The sequence below is a fragment of the Musca autumnalis genome, unplaced genomic scaffold (genome assembly GCF_047663935.1).
Source record: "Musca autumnalis isolate F117 unplaced genomic scaffold, ASM4766393v1 scaffold_3, whole genome shotgun sequence".
Classification (NCBI taxonomy): Eukaryota; Metazoa; Arthropoda; class Insecta; order Diptera; family Muscidae; genus Musca; species Musca autumnalis.
The window spans coordinates 131,704,234-131,727,987 of record NW_027411866.1 but is presented as its reverse complement, the minus strand read 5'-3'; the positions used below and the strand labels follow the sequence as shown (position 1 = coordinate 131,727,987).

General features: G+C 31.7%; 6 protein-coding genes across 8 annotated transcripts in view; 4 read left to right on the top strand and 2 right to left on the bottom strand.

Moving 5' to 3' along the window:
* Window positions 1-23,754, bottom strand: part of m (zona pellucida domain-containing protein miniature) — a 196,426-nt gene that overhangs the window by 64,751 nt on the left and 107,921 nt on the right. The window lies entirely within an intron of this gene.
* Window positions 1,884-23,650, top strand: LOC141400096 (farnesol dehydrogenase-like). Of its 2 annotated transcripts, XM_073979524.1 has the most exons (3): window positions 1,884-2,515; window positions 2,590-2,795; window positions 23,640-23,650. In XM_073979524.1, the coding sequence occupies exons 1-2, from the start codon at window positions 1,940-1,942 to the stop codon at window positions 2,764-2,766; spliced, it is 753 nt and encodes a 250-aa protein (XP_073835625.1). In that variant the 5' UTR covers window positions 1,884-1,939; the 3' UTR covers window positions 2,767-2,795; window positions 23,640-23,650. The 2 variants fall into 2 exon arrangements, with proteins under 2 accessions (XP_073835625.1, XP_073835623.1); XM_073979522.1 differs by lacking the exon at window positions 23,640-23,650 and having other exon boundaries at window positions 2,590-2,858.
* LOC141400095 (farnesol dehydrogenase-like) lies at window positions 6,432-7,248 on the bottom strand. Its single transcript, XM_073979521.1, has 2 exons — window positions 6,676-7,248; window positions 6,432-6,605 (listed from the first exon to the last, which is right to left on the bottom strand). The coding sequence occupies exons 1-2, from the start codon at window positions 7,246-7,248 to the stop codon at window positions 6,432-6,434; spliced, it is 747 nt and encodes a 248-aa protein (XP_073835622.1).
* On the top strand, window positions 10,935-11,871 carry LOC141400092 (farnesol dehydrogenase-like). Its single transcript, XM_073979518.1, has 2 exons — window positions 10,935-11,582; window positions 11,652-11,871. The coding sequence occupies exons 1-2, from the start codon at window positions 11,007-11,009 to the stop codon at window positions 11,826-11,828; spliced, it is 753 nt and encodes a 250-aa protein (XP_073835619.1). The 5' UTR covers window positions 10,935-11,006; the 3' UTR covers window positions 11,829-11,871.
* On the top strand, window positions 15,303-16,271 carry LOC141400093 (farnesol dehydrogenase-like). The gene is made up of 2 exons (XM_073979519.1): window positions 15,303-15,940; window positions 16,017-16,271. Exons 1-2 carry the CDS (start codon window positions 15,371-15,373, stop codon window positions 16,191-16,193), a joined length of 747 nt encoding a protein of 248 aa, XP_073835620.1. The 5' UTR covers window positions 15,303-15,370; the 3' UTR covers window positions 16,194-16,271.
* LOC141400094 (farnesol dehydrogenase-like) lies at window positions 16,412-17,443 on the top strand. Its single transcript, XM_073979520.1, has 2 exons — window positions 16,412-17,156; window positions 17,226-17,443. The coding sequence occupies exons 1-2, from the start codon at window positions 16,590-16,592 to the stop codon at window positions 17,397-17,399; spliced, it is 741 nt and encodes a 246-aa protein (XP_073835621.1). The 5' UTR covers window positions 16,412-16,589; the 3' UTR covers window positions 17,400-17,443.

Here is a 23,754-nt window from a genome sequence, read left to right as displayed (position 1 = left end):
TAGAAGCAACCCTCTCTTTCAGAAAGGGTCTATAGAAGCACCTCTGTGGTTCAGAAAGGGTCTATAGGAGCACCCCTGTCTTTCTGAAAGGGTCTATAGAAGCACCCCTGTGTTTCAGAAAGGGTGTATAGAAGCACCCTGTGTTTCAGAAAGGGTGTATAGAAGCACCCCTGTCTTTCACAAAGGGTCTATAGAAGCAACCCTCTCTTTCAGAAAGGGTCTATAGAAGCACCCCTGTCTTTCTGAAAGGGTCTATAGAAGCACCCCTGCCTTTCCGAAAGGGTCTATATAAGCAACCCTGTAATTCAGAAAGGGTCTATAGAAGCACCACTGTCCTTCGGAAGGGGTATACAAAAGCAGCATTTATTTAAGAAAGTGTCTATAGAAGCACCATTTCTTTCAGAAAGGGTGTAAAGTAGCACCATTTCTATCAGATGGGGTCTATAGAAGCACCCTCCCTTTAAAAAAAAGTCTATAGAAACCACTTTTTTTTCAAAAAAAAAGTCTTTAGAAGCACCCTCTCCTTCAGAAAAAGTTCTATAGAAGCCACCTTTCTTTCACAAGGGATCTATAGAAGCACCCTCTCATTCAAAAAAGGGTCTATAGAAGCTCCCTTTCTTTTAGAAAGGGTGTATAGAAGCACCCCTGTCTTTCGGAAAGGGTCTATAGAAACACCCCTGTCTTTCAGAAAGGGTCTATAGAAGCACCCTTGACTTTCAGAAGGGTCTATAGAAGCACCATTTTCTATAGAACAGTGGAAGCACCATTTTGCACGAAAGGTGCAGCGTGCATTGCTTAAACTTTATGAAGAGTATCTTACCGCTCTCGGAGAAGTGGTGGAAGAGAAACATGACAATTATCGTGGCAATTAGTATAGTATCCAGAATATGTTTCTAGCGTAAAATTAAATAACTACGCACTGCTACAAGCACCGACTAATGATTATAAGAAAACGCAAGTCATACTGCTCACGCCGATAGCGAGAGATACGATTTCATGTCTTGTGGACACCTCATCGTGATTAGCATATCAAATAAAAAATACCTCCAACAAAGCACGCTTCAAATATTTATTAAAATTCGTTTGTTGAATTAATAATTAATAAAAACAAACACAATAACAAGATAACATAGAAAAGCAACTACACTGAGAGAAAAAGTAAGACATTGACTTGTTACTCTTACTTATAGTGAGATAACAAAAACTTCCGAAATGCAAAAAAATTTGGAGGAGAGCTAGGTTTCGAATTAAAAAAAAAAAAATAAAATCAAAATCGGGGGTGAACGATATCGCCCAACTTCTTCAGGGACCTACTGCACAAAAGATAAAAACATTTGCGCAAGCGCCAGCAACGCAAATGCCTGTGCATGCGTCCATAGGAATTAATCGTGCTTTGTATCTGACATCCATCAATGGTGTAGACATTGTTGGGTATTTCCATAGATCAAAGCCATAAATTCGCAACAGAAGGCCGGTCACCTGATAACAATTTTTCCCAGTGTACCAAACTTCTTAAATAATATTAGAAGTAAGGTTATCTTATCTCTGAATAAGTTTGTACGTTAGCTGAAAGTGAATGCTATTGCCTCTTCTTCTAAAGATAAAATTAATGTGGACTACTGGGTTACAAGAACATATGTTTTTAAATGGGTATATGATACAAATTGCCCAATTTATTCTATTAGAAGATCATGTATATGAACTGATGACAAATTCTTTTTAAACCAAGAAATACATAAAGTTGTAGTCTAGTGTTAGTCTGATGACACAATTCGTTGTCATATTTATATTCTCTCCGATAAGTGATGATGAACTTGATAATGAACTTAATTTCAAAAAACAAACAAATCTATTTTGCTTATAAAAATGCCACTAAACTCTCATTCACAGTTGTGAGCCCAATAAGATTGGACATAAAGAAGCAAAAAACAAACTAAAAATGGAACGTTGGCAAAATAAAATAGCTGTTGTCACAGGAGCTAGTGCTGGTATTGGAGCCGCGACCTGTAAGGCGTTGGTGGAAAAGGGAATGATAGTGGTGGGCCTAGCAAGACGTGTTGAAAAAATGGAAAATCAAACCCGTCCCCTAATTGCTGGTGAATTCCAAAAGAATTTCCACACCCATAAATGTGATGTCTGCGACGAAGAAAGCGTTAAGACGGCCTTTGCTTGGATTGAAGAAAAATTCGGTGGTGTTGATGTTTTGATTAATAATGCTGGTATGGTTAAAATTGGCTCAATGGTTGATCCAAACAATTCGGATTTAATTAAAAACACTTTAAACACAAATGTTTTGGGTGCTGTTTGGTGTATGAGAGAGGCGTTCCTTAGCATGAAGAAACGTAATTTTGATGGTCATATTGTGATCATTAATAGTGTGGTAGGTCATGTGGTACCGGCAAGTACTCAAGGTTATGATCTTAATATTTATCCACCCTCAAAACATGCTGTCACTGCAATGACAGAAGTTCTAAGGCAAGAATTTCTTTCAAAGGAAACAAAAATCAAAATAACGGTGAGTTGTAATCATTAGTTTGTTTTTTTTAAGAGATTTTTTTTGTAAATTATTTCTTTTATTATTCTGTGTAGAGCATTAGTCCTGGTGGCGTAAAAACTGAAATAATGGGTGAAGGAATTGAATTTCCTCCGGAAATACCTGCTTTAAATCCAGAGGATATTGCCGATGCCATTGTATATTGCATACAAACACCGCCAAATGTTCAAATTCATGAAATGATTATCAAACCCATTGGAGAAAGAATTTGAAATAAAGCGATTGATGTAGTTTTAAAATTAATAAAAAAAAAATTGAGAAAAAAACTCGTTTTTAAAAACTGTGCATATAAAAACAATATGAACAATTTTATTAAAATGTTTCATTGATATGAATGATGACGGGGGTGCGCCTAACGTCTTGACAATTCAATATGTAGAAAAAAACGCTACAGGATCAAAATAATACTGAATTTTCGACAGAAAATATTGCCGATAACAATAATTTCTATAGAAAATTTTGTCGATAACAAAAATTTCTCTAGTAAAAATAGATAAGAATAATTATTATAGACAATATTGCCAACAACAATAAATTCTAAAGAAAATGTCGTCGATAACAATAATTTTAACAAAAAAATTGAATTTTTGAAAAAATTTCGAATGTCTGCAGAGAAGTTTTCGATAACAATAACTTCTAGAGAAAATATTGCCTATAACAATAATTTCTACAGAAGATATTGTAGATAACAATAATTTCTATAGAAAATATTGTCGATAACAACAATTTCTATAGACTCTGTTGTCGATAACAACAATTTCTACAGACTCTGTTGTCGATAACAACAATTTCTATAGAAACTGTTGTCGATAACAACAATTTCTATAGAAACTGTTGTCGATAACAACAATTTCTATAGAAACTGTTGTCGATAACAACAATTTCTATAGAAACTGTTGTCGATAACAACAATTTCTATAGTTTCTGTTGTCGATAACAACAATTTCTATAGACTCTGTTGTCGATAACAACAATTTCTATAGAAACTGTTGTCGATAACAACAATTTCTATAGAAACTGTTGTCGATAACAACAATTTCTATAGAAACTGTTGTCGATAACAATAATTTCTATAGAAACTGTTGTCGATCACAACAATTTCTATAGAAACTGTTGTCGATAACAACAATTTCTATAGAAACTGTTGTCGATAACAACAATTTCTATAGAAACTGTTGTCGATAACAACAATTTCTATAGAAACTGTTGTCGATAACAACAATTTCTATAGAAACTGTTGTCGATAACAACAATTTCAATAGAAACTGTTGTCGATAACAACAATTTCTATAGAAACTGTTGTCGATAACAACAATTTCTATAGAAACTGTTGTCGATAACAACAATTTCTATAGAAACTGTTGTCGATAACAACAATTTCTATAGAAACTGTTGTCGATAACAACAATTTCTATAGAAACTGTTGTCGATAACAACAACTTCTATAGAAACTGTTGTCGATAACAACAATTTCTATAGAAACTGTTGTCGATAACAACAATTTCTATAGAAACTGTTGTCGATAACAACAACTTCTATAGAAACTGTTGTCGATAACAACAACTTCTATAGAAACTGTTGTCGATAACAACAACTTCTATAGAAACTGTTGTCGATAACAACAACTTCTATAGAAACTGTTGTCGATAACAACAACTTCTATAGAAACTGTTGTCGATAACAACAATTTTTATAGAAACTGTTGTCGATAACAACAATTTTTATAGAAACTGTTGTCGATAACAACAATTTCTATAGAAACTGTTGTCGATAACAACAATTTCTATAGAAACTGTTGTCGATAACAACAATTTCTATAGAAACTGTTGTCGATAACAACAATTTCTATACAAACTGTTGTCGATAACAACAATTTCTATACAAACTGCTGTCGATAACAACAATTTCTATAGAAACTGTTGTCGATAACAACAATTTTTATAGAAACTGTTGTCGATAACAACAATTTCTACAGAAACTGTTGTCGATAAAACGATTTCTATAGAATTTGTTGTCGATAACAACAATTTCTATAGAAACTGTTGTCGATAACAACAATTTCTATAGAAACTGTTGTCGATAACAACAATTTCCATAGGAACTCTTGTCGATAAAACAATTTCTATATAAACTGATGTCGATAACAAAAATTTCTATAGAAACTGTTGTCGATAACAAAAATTTCTATAGAAACTGTTGTCGATAACAAAAATTTCTATAGAAACTGTTGTCGATAACAACAATTTCTATAGAAACTGTTGTCGATAACAACAATTTCTATAGAAACTGTTGTCGATAACAACAATTTCCATAGAAACTCTTGTCGATAAAACAATTTCTATAGAAACTGATGTCGATAACAAAAATTTCTATAGAAACTGATGTCGATAACAAAAATTTCTATAGAAACTGTTGTCGATAACAACAATTTCTATAGAAACTGTTGTCGATAACAACAATTTCTATAGAAACTGTTGTCGATAACAACAATTTCCATAGAAACTCTTGTCGATAAAACAATTTCTATAGAAACTGCTGTCGATAACAAGAATTCCTATAGAAACTGTTGTCGATAACAAGAATTTCTATAGAAACTGTTGTCGATATCTACAATTTTTATAGAAACTGTTGTCGATAACTACAATTTCTATAGAAACTGTTGTCGATAACAACAATTTCTATAGAAACTGTTGTCGATAACAAAAATTTCTATAGAAACTGTTGTCGATAACAACAATTTCTATAGAAACTGTTGTCCATAACAACAATTTCTGTAGAAACTGTTGTCAATAACAATTTCTATAGAAACTGTTGTCGATAACAACAATTTCTATAGAAACTATTATCGATAACAACAATTCTATAGAAACTGTTGTCGATAATAACAATTTCTATATAAACTGTTGTCGATAACAAACATTTTTAAAGAAACTGTTAACGATAACAACAATTTCTGTAGAAAATGTTGTCGGTTACAACAATTTCTATAGAAACTGTTGTTGATAACAAAAAATTTTAAAGAAACTGTGTTCTATAAAAACAACTTCTATAGAAACTGTTGTCGATAACAACAATTTCGATAGAAACTGTCGTCGATTATAACAATTTCTATAGAAAATATTGCCGATAACATTCATTTCTATAGAAAACATTGTCGATAACAATAATATCTAGAAAAAATTGTCGATAGCAATAAGTCTTAACGATAACGATAATTTCTATGAAAAATCTAGTCGATAACAATAATTTCCATAGAAAATCTTGTCGATAGCAATAATTTATATGGATAAAGAATAATGTGTATAGAAAATATTTTCGATAAAAATAATTAATAATAGAAAATATTTTCAACAAAAATAATTTTTATAGACAATATTATCGATAATAATAATTTCTATAGAATATATTTGTATAGAAAATATTTTCGATAAAAATAATTAATAATAGAAAATATCTTCAACAAAAATAATTTTTATAGACAATATTATCGATAATAATAATTTCTATAGAATATATTTTCGATAGCAAATATTCCTATAGAAAGGATTTTCGATAACAACAATTTATGTGAATCTAATTGTCAATAAAAATTATGTTCGTAGAAAATTTTGCCGATAACATTAATTTCGAGGGAAAATCTTAGCGACAACAATCATTTCTATGAAAAAATCTTGTCTATAACAATAATTTTTATAGAAAATATTGTCGACAATAACAATTTCCGCAGAAAATCTTGCCAATAAAAATTTCAATAGTTTATAGTTTCTATGAAATTGTTTTTCTTTCATTTGATCTACTCTACACCAGATCGATTATAAAAACTTTTGTTTCAATTATGGTATACATAGATACTTATGTACTTATTGGTATGTTTCGCTCAATACTTTTCTCCCAATGGCTTTATAATCATATTATGAATTTGTACATTTGGTGGAGTCTGTATACAATAGACAATGGCATCGGCAATATCGTTGCTGGACAAAGCTGGTATGTCAATGGGAAAGGCAACATCCTCTAAGATCTCCGTACGCACTGCACCGGGACTAATACTCTAAAAACCAAACAGACAAAAGCAACACATTATATTCCCCTCGTAACCCCAAATCTCATTTCTAACTCACTGTTACTTTAATATGGGTTCCTTGATTAAGAAATTCTTGACGCAGAACTTCAGTCATTGCGGTAATGGCATATTTAGATGGTTCATAAATATTTAACAGAGGATCTGCAATTACAGGAACCATATGGCCCAGTATACTGTTTATGATAACAATATGACCATCAACATTACGTTCTTTCATACTTTTAAATGCCTCTCGAGTACACCAGACCACACCCAGGACATTAGTATTGATGGTATTTTTTATAATATCTGAACATTTGGAATCAGTAAGGCGTCCCAATTTCAGAATACCAGCATTATTGATTAAAATATCTACACCTCCAAATTTTTCTATAATCCACGAGAAGGCAGCTTTTACACTTGCTTCATTCGAAACATCACACCTTTGAGTGTAAAAGTTTTTTCGATATTCGATGGCAATAAGGAATCTAGTCTGGCATTCCATTTTTCCCACACGTCTGGCTAAGCCAACAACAATCATACCCCTTTCAACAAGAGCTTTACACGTGGCTGCACCAGTACCCGAACTAGCACCCGTCACAACAGCGATTTTATTTTGCCAACGATCCATGCTTGATGTCTTCCACACGTGTCTGTTCTCTGCGAAGCAATATTATTAGACTGGCTAGACTACCTATTAACTTCATCACACATAAATTAATGTAAGCTTAATTATATTGATAAATATTTTGCTATTTTTTGGAGCTTTATTCGCCATGGCATAAATAAGAACGATGATATGCTAATTATTCACTATTTGTTTGTGACAATTTTCCGTATTGTATGCGAAATTTCGATCAACGATATGAAGCACTTTCTCCGGAGAATATTAACCCTGTAATTTCTATCAAAAATATTGCCTATATCAATCATTTGTATAGAAAAAATTTTTTATAATAATCATTTCTATATTTGCCAATAACAAAAATTTTTAGAGAAAATTTTTTCGATAACAAAAATTTCTATAGAAAATATTGTCGATAACAGAAATTTCTAAACAAAACTTTTGTCAATAACATAAATTTCCATAGAAAAATTTTATCAATAACACAAATTTCTATAGAAAATCTTGTCGATAACAAAAATTTTTATAGAAAATTTTGTCGATGACAAAAATTTCTATAGAAAATTTTGTCGATAACAAAAATTTCTAAAGAAAATTTTGTCGATAACAAAAATTTCTATAGAAAATTTTGTCGATAACAAAAATTTCTATAGATAATTTTGTCGATAACAAAAATTTCTATAGAAAATTTTGTCGATAACAAAAATTTCTATAGAAAATTTTGTCAATAACAAAAATTTCTTTAGAAAATTATGTCGATAACAAAAATTTCTATAGAAAATTTTGTCGTTAACAGAAATTTCTGTAGAAACTTTTTTATAAAAAATTTATAAAAAATTTTGTCGATAACAAAAACTTCTGCAGAAAATTTTGTCGACGACAAAAATTTATATAGACAATTTTTTGGAAAACAAAAATTTCTATAGAATATTTTGTCGAGCACAAAAATTTCTATAGAAAATTTTGACGAGAACAAAAATTTCTATAGAAAATATCGTCGATAACAAAACTTTTTATATAAAATTTTGTCAATAACAAAAACTTCGGCAGAAAATCTTGTCGATAACAAAAATTTCTGTAGAAAATTTTGTCGATTACATAAAATAATATAAAAAAATTGTCGATAATAAAAACTTTTGCGGAATATCGTGTCGATTACAGAAATTTCTAAAGAAAATTTTGTCGCTTACATAAAATAATATAAAAATTATATTTATAAAATTGTCTCTACGAATAAGATTGTCGATAACAATAATTTCTATAGTAAAAATTATATTGAAAATATTATTTGTAACAATAACTCCTGTGTAGAATATTGCCGATAACAATAATTTCTATAGAAAATTTTGTCGATAACAATAATTTCTACAGACATTATTGTCGATAACAATAATTTCTTTAGAAAATATTGTCAATAACAATAACTTCAATAGAAAATATTGTCGATAACAATAATACCCCTCAGTAATGTTGGCGACATTTCCTGAGTATTTCAGCCATGTAAAACTTCTTTACAAAAGAGGTGTCTTAGACACGCCGTTCGGACTCGGCGATAAACTGTAGGTCCCATATCATTGAGCTAATATGAATCGGGGTGCACTCATTGATATGAGAGAAGTCTCCCTTGTCCCTTATGGGATGTTTGTGGAACAGTTATATTATTATATTATATATAACATTAATAGCTGTAGAAAATATTGTCGATAACAGTAATTTCAATGGAAAATATTGGTGACCACAGTAATTTCTTTAGAAAATAGGGTCGATATTTTTCGATAGCATAAAGGAAGAGTTGTGATCGTATTAAACAACTTTTTCTATGAAATATATGCTTTGTTCCAGAAATGCAAGATGGTCTGTTCCAGAACTGCAAGAATCTACTAATTTTTACTACTTTTTTCGATAACATAAAGGACAAATTGTTATCGTAGTAAAAAATTGTAGATTCTTGCAGGTTCTGGAACAGAGCAATATTGGTCTGTGGCCTGTTCCAGAACTGCAAGAATCTACTAATTTTTACTACTTTTTTCGATAACATAAAAGGCAAATTGTTATCGTAGTAAAAAATTGGAGATTCTTGCAGGTTCTGGAACAGAGCAATATTGTTATTGAAAACATTTTCGATGGAAAATGCTGATTATCGACAACCATAGCAAGAAGTTACTATTTTTTACTACGATAACAATTTTTCTTTTATGATATCGAAAAAATAGTAAAAATTAATACATTCTTACAGTTCTGGAACAGATCAATTGTTAGCCAAAAGTGTCTATAAAATATTTGGTCTGTTCCAGAACTGCAAGAATCTACTAATTTTTACTATTTTTTCCGACAACATAAAGGAAAAAAATGTTATCGTAGTAAAAAATAGTAGCTTCTTGCAGGTTCTGGAACAGAGCACATATAATATTATTATTTTTTTATGGAAAATGTTGTTATCGACCATGTTTTCTATGAAAATGTTGTTATCGATAACTTGTTGTCAATAAGCAATTTTGTATAAAATGGTATCGATAAAAATATTTTGTATAGAAGTTGTTGTCTATAAATACATTGTCTGCTCCAGAACTCCAAGAATCTACAACCTGTAGAAAATGTTGTCGATAACAATATTTTCTATTGAAAATGTTGTCGATAACAATATTTTCTATTGAAAATGTTGTCGATAACAATAATTTATATAGAAAATGTTGCCGATAACAATATTTTATATAGAAAATGTTGTCGATAGCAATATTTTATATAGAAAATGTTGTCGATAACAATATTTTATATAGAAAATGTTGTCGATAACAATATTTTCAGTAGATAATGTTGTCGATAACAATATTTTCAGTAGAAAATGTTTTCGATAACAATATTTTATATAGAAAATGTTGTCGATAACAATATTTTCAGTAGATAATGTTGTCGATAACAATATTTTCTATAGAAAATGTTGTCGATAACTATATTTTCTATAGAAAATGTGGTCAATAACAATATTTTCTATAGAAAATGTTGTCGATAACAATATTTTCTATAGAAAATGTTGTCGATAACAATATTTTTTATAGAAAATGTTGTCGATAACGATATTTTCTATAGAAAATGTTGTCGATAACGATATTTTCTATAGAAAATGTTGTCGATAACGATATTTTCTATAGAAAATGTTGTCGATAACGATATTTTCTATAGAAAATGTTGTCGATAACAATATTTTCTATAGAAAATGTTGTCGATAACAATATTTTCTATAGAAAATGTTGTCGATAACAGTATTTTCTATAGAAAATGTTGTCGATAACAGTATTTTCTATAGAAAATGTTGTCGATAGCACTATTTTCTATAGCAAATGTTGTTAATAACAATATTTTCGATAGAAAACGTTCCGTAGATAATATTTTCTGCAGATTCTTGGAGTTCTGGAACAGACCATATTTTTATAAAGCAACTTTTAACGCAATAATATGTATACTCTAACGTACAAGCGCTGTCTGTGGGTATGTTTTGAAGTTGCAAATTAAGCTCGAATTGATGATGACTTGCTTTTTTCAACTATAGTGCCAAGTGAATAACTTTTGTAGAATCTTACTTAATGAATTAATAAACATAATAGATTCATTATTATTCATATCACAAACACTCGAAAGAGAGCGAGAGAGTGTGAAGGCATATACATAATTCCCTCCGGTATCTTATAAATTTCGCCATTATAAATATGCCATCAGTTTGATACACAACCTACTGCGATCAACAGCATAAACACATCTTTCGGATCATGGAACGTTGGCAAAATAAAATAGCTGTAGTAACTGGGGCCAGTGCTGGTATTGGGGCAGCCACCTGTAAAGCCCTGGTGGAAAGGGGCATGATTGTGGTGGGCCTAGCAAGACGTGTTGAAAAAATGGAAAATCAAACCCGTCCCTTAATTGCTGAGGAATTTCAAAGGAATTTCCACACTCATGTCTGTGATGTTTCCGATGAAGAAAGTGTAAAGAAGGCCTTTGCCTGGATTGAAGAAAACTTTGGTGGAGTTGATGTTTTGATTAATAACGCTGGTATATATAAGATGGGCTCCATTGTTGCTCCTGATAATTCAGAGGTTATTACAAGTACGGTCAACACAAATATTTTGGGTGTTGTCTGGTGCACACGGGAAGCATTCTGCAGCATGAAGCAACGTAATATTGATGGTCATGTTGTCATTATTAATAGTGTAGCTGGACACATTGTTCCCACCTTTGTGAATGGTTTTAATTTAAATATTTATCCCCCCTCAAAACATGCAGTCACGGCAATGACAGAAGTGTTGCGTCAGGAATTTTTATCTCAGGAAACTAAAATTAAAGTGACGGTGAGTAGATATTGGATTAGATTTGGAATATATGTGTGTGCTAAAATTTCTTTATCAAAATTTCCACAGAGCATAAGTCCCGGTGCTGTTAGAACTGAAATTTTGGGTGAAAATATCAATTTTCCCACTGAATTACCAGCATTAACCAGCGATGATATAGCCGATGCTATAGTATATTGTATACAGACTCCGCCTCATGTTCAGATTCATGAAATGATCATAAAACCTGTGGGGGAAAGAGTGTGATGGTTCCAGTTTTTAATAAATATTGCTTTATTGAGAAAATATTTGTTATTGGTCTGTTCCAGAACTCCAAAGGTCTACTAGTTTTTACTACCTTTTTCGATAACATAAAGGAAAAACTGTTATCGCAGGTTCTGGAACAGAGAATATGTTATTGATTTTTTTATGTCTGTTCCATTCCATAACAAAATTTTTGATAGATAAACAACTTCGATAGAAGCGGCCGATAACAATATTTTTCATAGAAAATATTATCGATAACAATATTTTCTGTACAATATGCTATCGATAACAACTTTTACAATGGAAAATATAAAAAAATTTGTAGAAAATGTTGTCGATAACAATATTTTCTATAGAAAATGTTGTTGATAACAATATTTTCTATAGAAAATGTTGTTGATAACAATATTTTCTATAGCAAATGTTGTTGATAACAATATTTTCTATAGCAAATGTTGTTGATAACAATATTTTCTATAGAAAATGTTGTCGATAACAATATTTTCTATAGAAAATGTTGTCGATAACAATATTTTCTATAGAAAATGTTGTCGATAACAATATTTTCTATAGAAAATGTTGTCGATAACAATATTTTCTATAGAAAATGTTGTCGATAACAATATTTTCTATAGAAAATGTTGTCGATAACAATATTTTCTATAGAAAATGTTGTCGATAACAATATTTTCTATAGAAAATGTTGTCGTTAACAATATTTTCTATAGAAAATGTTGTCGATAACAATATTTTCTATAGAAAATGTTGTCGATAACAATATTTTCTATAGAAAATGTTGTCGATAACAATATTTTCTATAGAAAATGTTGTCGATAACAATATTTTCTATAGAAAATGTTGTCGATAACAATATTTTCTATAGAAAATGTTGTCGATAACAATATTTTCTATAGAAAATGTTGTCGATAACAATATTTTCTATAGAAAATGTTGTCGATAACAATATTTTCTATAGAAAATGTTGTCGATAACAATATTTTCTATAGAAAATGTTGTCGATAACAATATTTTCTATAGAAAATGTTGTCGATAACAATATTTTCTATAGAAAATGTTGTCGATAACAGTATTTTCTATAGAAAATGTTGTCGATAACAATATTTTCTTTAGAAAATGTTGTCGATAACAATATTTTCTTTAGAAAATGTTGTCGATAACAATATTTTCTTTAGAAAATGTTGTCGATAACAATATTTTTATCGAAAATGTTGTTGATAACAATATTTTCAATAGAAAATGTTGTTGATAACAATATTTTCTATAGAAAATGTTGTCGATAACAATATTTTCTATAGAAAATGTTGTCGATAACAATATTTTCTATAGAAAATGTTGTCGATAACAATATTTTCTATAGAAAATGTTGTCGATAACAATATTTTCCAAAGGAAATATTAATGATAACAATATTTTCCGCTGGAAATTTTGTCGATAACAATATTTTCAATAAAAAATTTTGTAGATAAGAATATTTTCAATAGAACATTTTGTCGATAACAGTATCAACTTGTCAAAACTTTAGTAGACAATAATTGATGATCAAAAAATAAAATCTTCTGATATAGAAGAGCAATTACTAATGATGTAGGAATAAAACTTACCATAGTATTTGTGAACATTGAAAAATGGGATTACCAAAGCAGGACTATAGGAAAAGTTTGGAGTTTCAATTAATTGACATAATTTCGCATATACATTTATCTAATGAAGTTCGATATATATACCAGTTACCAAGCTTTGCCTTCGTCTGTCACAAAAACAACATCCTAATACACCTGAAGATCGGATTTACCACCCGTGAAACTAGTGTAATGGTTGGATGCGTGGGACTTCGGTAGACTCCTAATTTTTCAATGTATCTCTAAAGGCCTAACAGCTCAACTCGAAAGAGAATTAATTAAACAGTATTTTCCATTGGAAATGTTGTCGATAACAATATTTTTCATTGGACATGTTTTCGATAACAACATTTTCCATAGAAAATTTTGTAGATAACAATATTGTTCATAGATAATGGAGTCTAAAAGAGCATTTTCTATAAAAAAATTTGTCGATAGCAAAATTTTCCATAGAAAATGTTGTCGATAACAATATTTTTCAAAGGACATATTAACGATAACAATATTTTCCGTTGGAAACAATATTGTTCATTGGAAATGTGATCAAAAAAATGTGAAATTTTGTAGACAACCGTATTTTCAATAGAAAATGTTGTCGATAACAATATGTTCAATAAAATATTTTCTATATAAGGATATTTTCAATAGAACATTTTGTCGATAACTGTATTTTCCATCGGAAATGTTGTCGGCAACAATATTTTTCATTGGAAATTTTTTCGATAACAATATTTTCCATAGAAAATATGGCCGATAACAATATTTTTCATAAATAATGTTACCTAAAATAACATTTTCTATAGAAAATTTTGTCGATAACAACATATTCAATAGAAAGTGTTGTCGATAACAACATTTTCCATAGAAAATATTGCCGACAACAATATTTTTCATTAATAATTTAGTCGATAACAACACTATCCATAGAAAATTTTGTCGATAACAACATTTTCCATAGAAAAGTTTGTCGATAACAAAATTTTCCATAGAAAATGCAGTCGATAACAGCATTTGCCATAGAAAATTTTGTAAATAACAACATTTTCCATAAAAAATGTTGTCGATAACAGCATTTGCCATAGAAAATTTTGTCTATAACAAGATTTTCCATAGAAAATGTTGTCGATAACAATATGTTCCATATGAAATGTTATCGATAACAATAGTTTATATAGGAAATGTTGTCGAAGACTATACTTTCAATAGAAAATGCTGTCAATAACAATATTTTTTATAAAATTGATGTCGATAACAAAATTTTCTATAAAATATACTATCGATAGTATTTCTACTTTCAATAGAAAACAATATTTTCCACAGAAAATGTTGTCGATAACAACGTTTTTATAAAATATGCTGCCGAAATTATTGCTACTGTCAATAGAAAATACTTGTCGATAATAAAATTTCCTATGGATGTCGATAGAAATATTTTCTGTAGAAAATGTTGTCGATAACAATATTTTTTTATAGAAAATGTTGTCGATAAAAATATTTTCCGAAGGAAATGTAGTCGAAAACTATATTTTCCATAAGAAATGTTATCAATAACAATATTTTCTATAGAAAAGAACAAATTCTATAGAAAATTTTGTTATCGACAAGAGATCATGGTATCTGGTATTCATCATAGTCACATTGCACAACAACACCCAATCTTAAAAATAATCATATGCATAAAATTGTATAGTAATTTATAATAATATTTAATTACAATATTCATACATATGCCAATATTAGGTGCAATATTCATAACCCTCAGATTGGTAACACTTCGGGTGACTCAATGTGGTAACAAAGAAAACCCTAATTGTTATAGAATTTCATAGGTATATAAATCAAGAGAACAGCATCGGAAACATATTAGTTCCAACAAAAGAAAAAAACTAAAAACACCTAATAATGGATCGTTGGGAGAATAAAGTTGCAGTTGTAACGGGTGCCAGTTCTGGTATTGGAGTAGCCACTTGCAAAGCACTTGTCGAACGTGGTATGATTGTTGTGGGTCTAGCCAGACGTGTTGAGAAAATTGAAAGTCAAACCAGGCTTTTAATATCGCGAAAATATCAAAAGAATTTTCATTCATATAAATGCGATGTATCGGATGAGGAAAGCGTTAGGAGGGCATTTGCTTGGATCACCAAACAGTTTGGCGGTGTGGATGTTTTGGTCAATAATGCAGGAGTTTTGTATAATGACATCTATATAATATCATCCGATAATTCCGATGCTATACGCAACACAGTCAATACCAATATCTTGGGTGTTGTTTGGTGTCTACGAGAAGCTTTTCGTAGCATGCGGGAGCGAAAATTTGATGGTCATATTATCAATATTAACAGCATTGTGGGTCATTCCTTGACCGAGTCAGCGGGTTTAAATATTTATCCACCAACGAAATATGCCATTACTGCAATGACTGAAGTTGTGAGGCAGGAATTGCAAATGCACAAATCGAAAGTTAAGGTTACGGTAAGTGGTTATGTGGTACGCCTCAAAAATTCTTGAATTCTTATCTAATTTTATGTATTTGTGTGCGTTTTCTTAGAGCATCAGTCCCGGAGAGGTTAAGACCAAATTATTCGGCCAAAACTATGAATATCCAGCAGATATGCCATTGCTCGCCCCAGAAGATATTGCTGATGCCATTGTCTATTGTATACAGACGCCGCCACATGTTCAGGTCCATGAAATGATTGTAAAGCCAGTCGGTGAAAAGATATAGATATTTGCAGAGCGTTTATATAGTTTTAATTTGTTTTGAATAAAATCAGTTTTTGGTGATGGGACGGAAATGGCAGTACTTTCGTTAAAAATTATTATTTATGACAACAGAAACCACTTAGATGATTATCATGGATGAAATGTTATTAGTTTTGGCAATTTTTGCATATAAAAATAATTTTCTATGCGACAAACTGTCCAAACAAAGTCGTGTTTGCAATTCATTGTGGATATTTGCAGTTGTAGTGTGCCACCCAAATTAGGCAGCATATAATAAACAAAAAAATCGCCTGGAGACTTGAGCTGAGGTTTATTTATTTAGGTAGAATTTCAAAAATAATCTGTTCAGTCATTAGCATCTTTTCGCAGAGAACGCAAAGCCAAAAATAACATAAACATGGATCGTTGGCAAAATAAAATCGCCGTGGTGACTGGTGCAAGTTCTGGTATTGGAGCAGCAACCTGTAAGGCCCTCGTAGAAAAGGGTATGATTGTTGTGGGCCTTGCTAGACGTGTTGAGAAAATGGAAAATCACACTCGGTCTTTAATTGCCAACGAATATCAAAAGAATTTCCACACATATGTCTGTGATGTTTCCAACGAGGAAAGTGTAAAAACGGCCTTTACCTGGATCATAGAAACATTTGGTGCTGTAGATGTTTTAATCAATAATGCTGGAATGCTGAAATTGGCACTTATCACTGCTGTGGATAGTTCCGACATTATAAGGAATACCATAAACACCAATGTTTTGGGTGTTGTTTGGTGTACTCGAGAAGCTTTTAGAAATATGAAAGAACGTAACTTTAATGGCCATATCGTTATTGTTAACAGTATAACGGGCCATGGGGTACCTTTAAATCCAATGCTAAATGTTTATCCACCTTCAAAACATGCTGTTACTGCATTGACGGAGGTTTTAAGGCAAGAATTTCTTAACCAAGAAACTAAAATTAAAATTACAGTAAGTTTTAAAAATTAGAAGAATTGAATTAAGGAGAAATTTCAAATATGTTTTTTTTCGTTTATTTAGAGTATCAGTCCCGGTGCAGTGCGTACGGAGATCTTAGAAGACAATGGATTCCCTGAGGAAATTCCAACTTTGGCTAGTGCTGATATTGCCGAAGCCATTGTCTACTGCTTGCAGACGCCACCCCATGTTCAGATACATGATATGATAATAAAACCAATGGGAGAAATGATTTGAAGTGAAATAAATCGGGGAGATATACGAAAAATATTGTTATCGGCATAAGAATTCTGTCGAAATTACTGATTGTAATCAAATGCTGTTTTCCAGAACATGCAAGAAGCTACTAACTTTTAATGAAAACCGCTTACACAGGGGAAGTTTTTGTGGATACTGAATCAGCAATGTTCATAGATGGGAAAAATCCAAAAACAAGAAAAAATCGCTGTAGGGATTTTTAAATAAATCGCGGTCAAAATTCACATTTTTAGGTGTTTTTTAGGTTTTCACGATTTTGCTTGGAAACCGCAAGTCCAATCGAAATGGAGCTAAAGAAAATGTTGTAGTTTACTACGATAATTTTTTTCCTTTTGTGTTATCGGAAAAATAGCAGATTCTTGCAGTACTGGAACAGACCAAATATTATGCAATATACAAACGATTGTTACCAACATATTGTTATCGACAAAAAATCTATAGAAAATATTGCTATCGACAAATTTGTCTATTGAAAATGTTGTTACCGGCAAAATTTTCTCCTGAGAATATTGTTATCTACAAGAATTTCTTTAAAAAACCGTTGTTATCGACCAGATTTTCTATAGAAAACATTACTATCAACAAGATTTTCTGTAGAAAGTGTTTCTATAGAAAATATTATCATCGACAAGATATTATATATAAAATTTTGTTATCAATAAGATTTTCGATATAAAATCTTGTTGTTATTGATAAAATTTTCTAGGGAATGCTATCGACAAAGATAACAAAAGATTTTCTTTAAAAATATTGTTATCGACTTGATTTTTTATAGGAAATATTGTTCTGTTTAAGATTTTGTTAGAAAATGTGATTATGGACAAAATTTTCTACAGAATATGTTGTTATTGATAAGATTGTCTGTAGACAATATATTTATCTACTTTGTTGCTCCTATTCAGAACAGAGGGTAAATCCATGCTTGAGGGGTTAACCCTAGTTGTGCAGACCAAAAACACCAAAATTTTTAAGTAGTTCTTTTTTCATCTGAAAGAACAAATCATATAGTACTTTTGGAATTTTTGTTGTTAAAAAATATGAAAAATATTTAAAAAATCTGTTTCGCTTAAAGACAAGCTTTTTATATATTTAACAAGCTCACCGAACCATATAAAGATCGTTCAATTTGTGTTCGAGCTATCGTTTGCGCCGACTTCAAAAATGTAATTTCGAGAAAAAAAGCTTTTAACGTTTCTATGCTACGAGGGCTGCTCGAAAACTACCTGGCCTAAGCAACACCCTCATCGCCAGGTACCATTTAAAATTTTTTCAGATAGTTTGACCGTTTTTAGCCTGGACTTACTCAGGACAGTTTGTCGTACGACCATGTGTTGTATTGTTTACAGTGACTTGAAAAAATCACTTTGCAAAAAATGAAATTTATTTGTGAACATTTTCGTCCAAGAATTTTTCACAAATTTGACGTAGATAATCGCCGCAATATCGATATACATGAAATTAATCTTTGTATGTCAATAAAGGACCGTCCTATAGGACTATGAAAAACTGGTTTAATGAATTCAACCGTGGTCGGCACTCGCCAGAAAACGAAGGTCGTGAGGGTCGCACAAAATCGGTCGTTGTGCCAAAAATATATGCCGTACATGAACGGATAATGCGAGATCGCCTTGTTAAATATCGCGAGATAGAGGCATCGTTGGGAATTTCTTCACCTGGCCGCAAAAATGGATTTTTCTTGTTAGATCTAGCAAATTTGCACAATGGCTCCTGTGAATTGGTTCAAAGAAATTGAGCATAAAATTGATCACGGTGCTTCAAACGACGTTTATAAGATCGTCACAGACGACGAATCTAGGATCTATACTAAGGAGCCTGAAACAAAGCAGGAATCGGCCGTTTAGGTCTTCGAAAGCGAGCCAAATCAAACAAAAGTTGTTCATGTAAGAAGCACTTCGAAGCAAAAGGTTGCCTGTTTATTCAGAAAATCTGACCGTGTGACGACTATGCGGCTTGAGAAATATAGGACGGTTAATTCTGAGTGGTAAACTATAATTTATTTGCCTGAAGTCGCCTGAGAAGTTCGAAAAACGAACAAGAGAAGACAAATCATTCTCACGGTGCTCTTGAATCAAATTTAAATGGAAGGTGCTTACACCTGGGAAGTTTTTGCGGATCCTGAAACTACAATGTGCATAGATGAGATAAATCAAAAAAAAAAAAAAAATCGCCGGAGAGCTTTTTAAATAAATTGCGATTCAAGTTGACATTTTTAGGAGTTGTTTAGGTTTTCACGATTTTGCTTAGAAACCGCAAGTCCTTTCAAAATGATACTAAAGAAAATGTTGTAGCTATGAAAATTCTTTACAATATTGACCTTTACGGTAATTTCGTAGGTTTTACCATTTTTGAGATATTGAAGTTGAAATTGGGACAATGCACTGACTGTATCGCCCCCTTATAAAACATTGTAATGAAGGGTGCGCCTTAACTAACTTTTAATGAAAACCGCTTACACAGGGGGAGTTTTTGTGGATTCTGAAACATCAATGTTCATAGATGGGAAAATCCAAAAACAAGAAAAAATCGCTGTAGGGATTATTAAATAAATCGCGGTCAAAATTCACATTTTTAGGTGTTTTTTAGGTTTCCACGATTTTGCTTGGAAACCGCAAGTCCAATCGAAATGGAGCTAAAGAAAATGTTGTAGCTGAGAAAATTCTCTACAGGATTGACGTTTACGATTTGTTCTCAGGCTCTACCATTTTTGAAATAAAGAAGCTCAGTTTACATTTTTAGGTTTTTTGTTAGGGTTTCGCGATTTTGCTTGAATACGGAAAGTCTTATCGGCAGGGGACTTGAGAAAATCTTATAGCTATGAAAATTCTCTACAAGACTGGCTTATGTAATTTTTCCAAGGTTGTACCATTTTTTGAGATATATAAGTTTAAGTTGGGAAATTGCAGTCGTGACATTGCTTTATAAGGAGACGATATAGAATTGAATTTGAATTGTCCCAATTTTAACTTCTATATCTCAAAAGTTGTAAAACCTACGAAAATATGATTAAGGCCAATCTTGTAGAGAATTTTGATAGCTACAACATTTTCTTTTATTTCCGTTTTGATAGGACTTGCGGTTTCTAAGCAAAATCGCAAAAACCTAAACAACCCCTAAAAATGTCAATTTGAATCGCGATTTATTTATAAAGCGCTCCGTCGATCAATCTATGAACATTGTAGTTTTACAATCCGCAAAAATTTCCCAGGTGTAAGCACCTCCATTTAAATTTGATTCAAGTGCACCGTGTTCTGCATCATGACAATGTGGGCTCTCACACATCGATTCAAACCAGCGCATGGTGGTCGAAAGCACTGATCTAGTGGCGCGAAATTAATAACTTGCAAACGTATTGAGATACGTCACTGAAATTTGGCACAAACTCAACTTGTACCTGTGGGTAATAATGGGCCAAATATGAACAATATCGGCTGATGTTTTGGTATAGCCCCCATATAACGGTACCTTAAGATTTTCGGTATTTTGAGGATTTAAGTCACAATTTCGTAGCAAATTACCTGTAATTTGGTACTTAGGGTTCCTAGTGGTCAAAAAATAATTTCACCAAAAATTATGGACATAGATGCACGTTTTGATATAGTCCCCATGTAACCGTACCTCCCAATTTAAGGTATTTTGAATATCATGACCACATTTTTAAACCAACTTGGCTGTAATTTTGCATTCCGTGTTCTCACTGCGTATAAAATATTCTTACAAAATATTTTCAATACGGATTTATGTTTCGATGTAGCCCCTTTAATGGTACCCCCGATTCGTTGAATTTTTACTTTTTATCCCATATTTAATAACATATTTAGCTGTAATATCCCAGCAAAAAGTTTGCCTCCAAAGAGGCAGTTAAATGATATGTACAAGTGATCTGGAAGTGCATCAAATTATGCATTTTCACTCATGATTTTTACAAGAGCGTGACTACGGAAAGAGGCACTCCATTGCACTGCATTTTAACTGACCCTCTGGCACCGCATTTTAACTGAACCTTTGGCATTGCATTTTAACTAACCCTTTGGGGTAGAATGGGAGGCAGTCCAAAGCACGTGTTTTGATACAGGGATTCTGCGGAAATTGTGCAAGCCGTTACAAAATATGCCAGAACAAATAAAATGCATTATTTGTGTAAAACAAAAATATTAAGAACTTTATTACATTAACACAAATTATGAAAATCCTCCATTGAATTCAATCGCAAACATGCGTGTTTCCACGGCTCTCCATTTGTTCCAAGCTGAACTGTTCATTTGCTAAATGGGTTGTCTTCCCATCACCAGTTAAGATTTCGACATGTACTCCAACAGCACTCCCATTCGGAAATTTTCTTCTCTTGAGTTACCGGAAAAATTTTCAAAAATGAAATATTATTTAGTTTGTATTAACAAATGTTTGAAAATGTTAACACGCTTATCTCTTATTGGAAAATGTATACCGCTGCCTGTAGAGATGTCCAAACTGATTTATGTACAGGTAGGGATCTCTAACAACTGCTAATAATATGTAGCGAACGGAGTGCCTTTTTCACGACTCCGTTTGGACTGCATCCGGATGCTGTTAAATTATGAGGAATTGGAGTGCCTTTTTCACGACTCCGCTGAACTGCATCCGGATGTTGTTAAAATGTGACAAGTGGATGTGATTCTGTGGATTGCATCCAAATGCAGTTAAAATGTGAGGACTGGAGTGCCTTTTTCACGACTCCGTTTGAACTGCATCAAAACATGCCGTGACAGAACTAGTCCACATTGCACTACTTCCAATTTATTTTGCTGGGATGGTATTGTAGTGTCTCCTGGGGTAGAACTCCTCCTTGCAAACATTTCTGAAGATAGGTCCATATTTTGATTTAGGTCCCATACAAATGCACAACTAAATTTTTATGAATTTCATGCAAAATCCCTTATTTTGTGCAGTCATCAAAAGATTTGCAAATATTTGCAGCCTAAATGTGGTTATTCCGTATCCAGAGAGTCCAATTTCTTTCCCCAAAAAACAATCGAACCTAAGTTCGGCTAAGTTTACAAGATGCACTCTATGGAACAAGCGCGTACAACCCATAAAAACACAAAAAAAATTGAATTTTTTGAAAATTTATTGCTATATAACTAAGTACCTTCAGACCCCAAACTAATTTTTATAATTTAAATCTCACCCTCTGCTATTAATTGAATATAAATCTTGTCCAGTTTCATTACGAATGCATTTAACATTTAAACAAATATGAAGTTAATTTTTTTGCAACAATTTTTTAAAATCTGATGCAACAAAAACTCTTGCATTTGATAGTGAATAACTGAGTGAATATTTACAACAACAAAAATTAAAAAACAAAATCTTTGTCTGCGAAGTGTCTGTAATCGATACAATAGAAAATATTTCGCAATTTTATAGTTCGATTTTTTGACTTTTGCGCCGCTAGATCAGTGGTTTCGATCAGTGTGCAGCGCCTGTTTGACCGGACAAAACGTGGAATTGATCATTTGATTCCAGCACATCAAGAAAAAAGGCGTGGTGAACGATTTTTGTTGCCTGAAGATGCTGTAAAAGCGTTCAAAAACCATGTTTTGGTATCTCAATCGGAGTGGAATAAGTGCTTCGCCAATAGGTTTGAGCGCACGAAAAAGTGTATAAATCATGCTGGAGACTACTTAAGAAAATAATAATATCGCTTTTGATGGCAAATATTCACGTTTTCATTGTTAGGCCAGATAGTTATCGTTCAGCCCTTGTACATACAAATCACACTAAATTGTTCCCTTCCAATGTTCATATCGCAGCCAATTTTGCTCCGATCGATCCTTTACCTTGCAGTTACATATGCCAGTAAATTGGTGCCAATTGAGTACATGTATTATACTCGAAAATTCCATAAAAGTGTTCGACTGTCATCCAGTTTTCTTGTGTGTTTACACATGCCGGTGCATGTTCAATTTCAAAATTATATTAAGCCGCATATAACATATTGTTTCATATTTAAAACAAAATTCACAACATATTTTATTATTTTTATTTTATTTCGTTTTAAAAATATTGTTTTCAATCATAAACCTTTTGTGTATGTATTGCATTTTGTCGAACTTTCACTGACATGTGTAAACGCAGGGTTACTCCAAAATAAGGCCATAAAATTTGTTTCTTTGTTTTGAAATTGACAAGTAGAAGTAACCCCTCAAGGCTCTGATGGTCGATAAAAAAATATATATTCTTAAAAATCCACGCTTAAAGCTTTGATGGTCTCTGAACAAAAACAGTTGAAGTCTTGTTTAAAATCTTAAATTTTTTTTCGTGTATTTAATAAAGA